This window comes from Propithecus coquereli, unplaced genomic scaffold (assembly GCF_000956105.1).
Source record: "Propithecus coquereli isolate 6110/MARCELLA unplaced genomic scaffold, Pcoq_1.0 Scaffold157, whole genome shotgun sequence".
Lineage (NCBI taxonomy): Eukaryota > Metazoa > Chordata > Mammalia > Primates > Indriidae > Propithecus > Propithecus coquereli.
In genome coordinates this window covers 2753549-2760041 of record NW_012140191.1, presented here as the reverse complement: position 1 = coordinate 2760041, position 6493 = coordinate 2753549, and the positions used below count along the sequence as shown (strand labels likewise).

The 6493-nt window shown below is 36.7% G+C and overlaps 1 protein-coding gene across 1 annotated transcript in view; it reads right to left on the bottom strand.

The window, feature by feature from the left end:
* The window catches only part of GPD2 (glycerol-3-phosphate dehydrogenase 2 (mitochondrial)), a 139075-nt gene that overhangs the window by 21928 nt on the left and 110654 nt on the right, over window positions 1-6493 (bottom strand). Inside the window, exon 9 of the mRNA XM_012640782.1 lies at window positions 1315-1508. Within this exon, the coding sequence (XP_012496236.1) occupies window positions 1315-1508 (194 nt within the window). The remainder of the gene's footprint in view (window positions 1-1314; window positions 1509-6493) is intronic.

Sequence of the window (6493 nt, the reverse complement as noted above, 5' to 3'; positions counted from 1 at the left end):
CAGTATCAAAAACCCTGAAAGTGTCTATAACTAACTCATTTAAGTTCAAAACAGTCATGAGTAGCATACCAGTTAGACAACAATTTTGTTGCTAAATATAAATAAAGAATCCTTACCCTCAAGGAGCTCCAAGTGAGAATACATCTTAGACTATTACCTATAATATAATGTTGTGACATATAAGCAGTATAACCAACATCCCATAGAAATAAAAAGGACAGCTTCTGAAGTATAAATATTTTGCCAAGATGAGAAGCTGGGGGGAAAAGGCATCCCAGAGCAAGGCTTCAACCTAAACAAGGCATGGAGGTTTAGAAGTGCATGACCTGCCTTGGAAATGATAAGTAATACAATACGATTAGACCACAGAATGCAGGAAGGGGAGCAGTTGAATATAAATGTGCAAATACAAGCTGTGAAAAGCCTTATATTCTACGGGAGAGAGTTTAGAATTTTTCCTAAAGTCGAGGAGGAAACATCTAAGGGGTATTTTTGTTCAGGGAAGGGATGATCAGAGCTGTGCTTCAGAAAGCAAGTTCTGATGGAAGGATGAGACTGGGTAGGGATGGAGACCTGAGCTGTGAAAAGAGAAAGAACCGCCAAAGATAAGCATGCCATTTCCTGCCTGGGTGACTAGGTGGATGGCAGATTATTAACTGAGATAGGAAATACAGAAGTGGCATGTTGGGGAACTTCTAGGGCTAGCCTGGATGGCAAAAAAACCAAACCACTACGTAAGTTATGTGGAGAAAATGTTGCACCATCCAAGCTAAAAAAATGCCTTGGTAAGAATAAGAAAGAAGTTAACTGTGGCTTTTTCCATTAAAACAAGCATACGTATCCTCCTTTGCTAAATCTACCAGTCAACGCTCTACATGTAGTAACAGATCATTAAGCATCTTAGAATACATAGCTCCAGCCTTTTGTTTCTTTGCTTAATTATTTCTTATGGATATCTTGTATCTGTAAACCAGACCTTCCCAAGCTGTAGAAATTAAACAGTGATATAAACATTTCATCCTATTCTGGAAGTGGATGAGTGTGGTACTCTGATCTTGCCATTAGAAATGATCAGAAAAGAACTGCATGAGTTTCATGTGCATGTGGAAAGTAGAGGAGAAAAGGCAATTTTTCTCCACCGTGTTAGAGTTCGGCCCTTATAAAACTTCTAAAGGTAGCGGCAGCAAGTAATAGTTACAATAGACCACATGTGAAAATGAGTCAGACTGGAGACAGGGCAGTTACCCAGTGAGCGCTGGAAGGATTTGAGAGATACGAAAGAGGAGGGCAAGCTTAAAGGAATGCTTCAGTTACCTTCAACATCAGAACTCAGGTAATTACGCACTTCATTCAAAATGAAGTTGATATCTTCTTCTGAAGGAATGGGATGGTGTGTAATATCAGTTGGGGTATCAGTAGTGCCAGCGATAGTCATCTTTTGCCAGGGTAAGAAGAAAATAACTCGCCCATCACTGGTCGCTGGGTCGAGAAGTCCCATGCTCTCTGGGCTGAGGTAAAAAGAAGGGTTATTCATTTCTGAAATTAGCAGAAGTTTAATATTAACCTGCATTCTAAAAGCTATTTTATGCACTAATTCTCAAACAAGCAAACAAGAAAGACACGAACTAGTACTTTTACCTCCCCTACCCTAATCTAGAAATTCCTAAAAGAAAAAAAAAAAAAACGGGAGTAACAAAAAGGAATGGAGCAAATGTGATAATAATGATAATATTCCACAGTAGAACTACCCCTCCACATCTCAACAATGCAAGAGTAATTAAGAAGGTGGACTTCAACTTCCAATTGTTTTGGTTTTCATGGTCCTTAGATGACTCACAACCGATAATGGCAGCGAGATAAATGCCTATAATTTCTTTTATAATGGTCAATTAAGGATAGCTCTTCGACCTTTTTTCAAGTCTGTGAAAAGTATTTTCTTGAGACATTTGACATTTGACACATCTTTCAGTAGAAGGTCTCAGAAGTACCCAAGAAAGTGAAGAACCTAACTTTCTAGAAACTGAAATGTAATCAAAAAGTTTTTTACTCCTTTGTGCCTAGATGAACTTGTGCCACTTCACCAAATATGAGATTTCTTCCTTTATCTCAAGGTTACAGAGATCTCAAGAAGTGCATCTAGAAGAAAAGGGTTCAGTTTTCTACTACTACCTAAATAACAATGTCCTAGGAAAAGGTCAAAAGGGAGAGAACACCTTAGCAATGAAAATCTTTTAAATAGACAGAAGACACTAGTGGACTACGCTATTAAATCAAGGTTCAAAACTCCCTCTTCTGACAGATTACATAAAATCTTCTAAAATATTAGTCAAGAATTTTCACTGACACATATTGAATATTCTAAAATCAAATTATAAAACACATTTGAAAGAATAGGCAGCTGTAAATAAACATTAACAAAATCCATCAGATTTTGTTTTTAAATCCCTGGAAACTGTTGTTTTGATGCATTCATTAGCCATTCAAAGAAATTTAGAGATATTGTTAAAAGGATGAGGGGAATCTGAAAGTGTTCTTCTCTTTTCTTTTCTTTTCTTTCCTTTTAATTTAGGGGCTTCAAGTGTTTTTGGTTACGTGGATAAACTGGAAAGTGTTATATTTAAATGGAACACTACAGACTTTCAGACAGTTGTTTCAATATGACTGGATTCTCATATCAAGCCAGTGTAAAAGGTATTTCTTAAAACATTTTTAGCTTCTGTTAATACAATTTCTTAAGTAGGAAATAATTCTATTTGGTTTCAATAAAATTCAAGAAATCCCTCTTACACACAAATTTAAAAGGGTATATCAGTCAACTTTTTATGTTTATCATCATTCCCTTAAAAATTTCTTTAAAAAAAGATTTATTCAAATGTGTAAGAATGAGAGGCTCACAACTATTTAAAAGCAAATCAAAATAATTTTTTAGGCTGTGCGTGGTGGCTCACGCCTGTAATCCTAGCACTTTGGAAGGCCGAGGTGGGAGGCCAAGAATTCGAGACCAGTCAGAGCAACATCGCGAGACCTCATCTCTACAAAAAATTAAAAAATAATAATAATAATAATTTTTTAAATTTCAGAATATTATGCAGGTTTTGGCTACATAATTTGCTTTTGTACAGTTTAAGTCAACGTTATAAGTGTGCCCTTCACCCAGATAGTGCGTATTGTACCGTTAGGTGTGAATTTACCCATCCCCTACTCCCCACTCCCACCTACTTAATTTCCATTGTGTTTTATTTCCATATATGCACATAAGTGTCGATCAACTAGTCCCAATTTAGTACTGGGTACATGTGGCGTTTGTTTTTCCATTCTTGCGATACTTCAATTAGAAGAATGGTCTCCATTTCCATCCAGGTTGTTACAAAACATATTAGATCACCATTTTTTTATGGCTGAGTAGTACTCCATGGTATACATATACCACATTTTATTAATCCACTCATGGATTGATGAGCACTTGGGTTGTTTCCATATCTTTGCAATTGTGAATTGTACTGCTATAAACATTTGAGTCCACGTGTCTTTTTTATAAAATGTCTTTTTTTCCCTGGAGTAAATACCTAGTAGTGGGATTGCTGGATCAAATGATAGAAATACTTTTAGTTCTTTGAGGTATCTTCATACTACTTTCCATAGAAGTTGTGTTAGTATGTAGTTCCACCAACAGTGTATAAGTGTTCCTTTCTCTCCGCTTCCATGTCAGCATCTGTTGTTTTGGGACTTTTTGATAAAAGCCATTCTCACTGGAGATAAGTGATACCTCATTGTGGTTTTCATTTGCATTTCCCTGATGATTAAAGACATAGAGCGTTTTTCATGTGTTTATTGGCCGTTAGTCTATCTCCATTTGAAAAGTTTCTGTTCCTGTCTTTTGCCCACTTTTTAATGGTGTTGTTTAATTTTTTCTTGCTGATTTGCTTGAGTTCTTTGTAGATTCTGATTATTGGCCCCTTATCAATGTATAGCATGCAAATATTTTCTCTTATTCTGTAGATTGTCTATTTGCTCTATTGATTGTGTCCTTGGCTGTGCAGAAACTTTTTAATTCGATCAGGTCTTATTTATTTATTTTTGTTATCACTGTGATTGCTTTTGGGGTCTTCTTCATAAATTCTTTCCCTAGGCCATCATCTACAAGAGTTTTTCCAACATTTTCTTCTAGAATTCTTATAGTTTCATGCCTTAGGGTTTAGAGACACAGCTTATCTGACCGTGCTGGCAGAAGAGTAGAGGGTTGGACTGAGGACAGTGGGGAACAATTGTTCGGATATGGACCATGGAGAGACACATCAGAGGAGTCCTCCACCAAGAGGAGCTGCAAAGCTGAGACAGAGGAGGATAGAGAAGAGAGATCGGCGGCGCAGACAAAATCTGGAGATTAATAATAACAATTTTTTTAAAAAAAAGAAATCTACCATCAGTTTAGCTAATGCAGCTCCTTTATTTAAATCACAAGGTATACTAGTCTTACTCTGTAAGGACGCCTGGGCCCCATGAAATGTCTGTTATGCGCACACAGCCTCTGCAGAAAGAAATCACTATTCACAGCCTACCTGAGAGACACAGGAGACAATGGGCTAAAGTTCTTCTACTTAGCAAATCCAAAAAGCACCACAGAAGTGTGTCAACCATTTAGACCTTCAGCTAAGAGTCTCACCTTCACTCGGGTTACTTCAAGGAAATAATTTCCCTTTCACTCTAATATACTGAAAAATACAAGTATCGAGCATTTTTGGTCTCTAGATATGACAGTTTTTTTCTTTGCCTCATAAAACCCTCTAAACATCTTGAAAGAACTAGCTACTCACATGTTTTGTAAGCACCTTTTTTCATCTTGGGCTGATATGCCCTTAGGTTAAATCAGTCCCTTTGCGATTGGAAATTAACTGATTCAGAGTTTAAGCATTCGATTTGATAACCAGTACTATATTGAAACAAAAGGATAAATTCCAGATTCTAACACTTATGGGAAAAGTTGTATGCTGATAAATTTTATATATGACCATCCCATCATACAGATATGATATGATGTGCCTAAAATAATAAACCCAATAAATATAAGCATAAAATTATAATATTCAGCAACCTAGATAGGAAATGCTGTTAGAAAAGCACAACTACTGAATCTTTTAAAAACTTTCCATGCAATAAAGCAGTTTAAAAGGTGAAGGTGATGGTTACCAACACACACATAACTGGACCCTGTAGAGAATCAACTGCTTAAGTGAAGACATATGTCTCAAACATAAAATTAACAAGCACAGAGGGAAGACAAAGCTATTAATGAATGGTATAAAAATTTAAGAATCCATTTGGAAATATCTTTCATCAGTTCTAAATTACCTAACTCATACTCTTCCTTAGGGTAAGGTTTGTTTTCTTATGAAGGATTAATTCTGCAAGGTCACACTAAAGTTTGAGAATGGATATCTACCTTGGCTTTAGTATATACAATGCAGCAAGGAATAGGTCTTTTTCCAATATGTGTGATTCATTTGACATCAGGAGGAAAAGCTTGCTGCTAATTTATGTGTGTGTCTAGGATTAAATGTAATGAACATTTTTCTCATGCAGACCATTGCTTTCCTGAAGTGCCCTTAGTTAAACTGAAATCAATTTATTGTTAACCACTTAGCAATCAGTGTTAGAGCTAACAGTATGTACACACATTATAGGGGGAAAAAATTGACCTCTTGCCAGTAGTAAAAAGCATCAGTAGGCTGAAAGGAGATTATTTTCACATATTTCAGTCATTTTGTATATTATTGCTACTTCTTGGAAGAGCCTTCAGCCACAACTTTGATGGAAATCCAGATTTGCTCTTTATATTAACTAAAGAGTGGCTTTAAAAAATAATTTCTCTGTGTTGAGTTTTCTGAAATTTCCTTCTCCCCTTCTCCCCCAAAAAGCTGCTATCATGGTGTCAGATAACTTCACATGTGGAGTGTTTGTTAGGGTCATAACAAAATTAACAAATGCCATAAAGATACTTCTGAGAACAGCCCAACAAGATCAGCGCACACATGGCTCTTTACTCTTCATTTACTAGCCTACACTCAATAAATCAATGGTTACTGAACTCAGCTGAATTTCCAAAGTGATCAGTTTCTAACTGAAATGCTTGATCTTAAGTTATCATCAGCCAGTTGTATCATCAGCCCCAGAAAGTCCAGACCAGCTCTGGTTCATCCCTGAAGACTGAGTCAAAACCCTTAAGTTACCACTGCTAAGTGTGATTGACTGATGATACCAGAGAGTCATTTCAGTCTCAGATCTCCTGACACCACCCACCAGATATAGTTGCCTCAAGATCAGTGCTGAAAGAGGGGATAAACCCTTAATCCGTGCCACAATCTAAAGACAAGGGGGATCGGAGTCTGAATGGGAACTAGGATGCAGGCCATTCCCCTCCAACAGGATGTGTAGTGGTTATAGTACATGGTGCTAAAAATGGGGACATTAATTTCTCATCAAAATAGAATGAGAT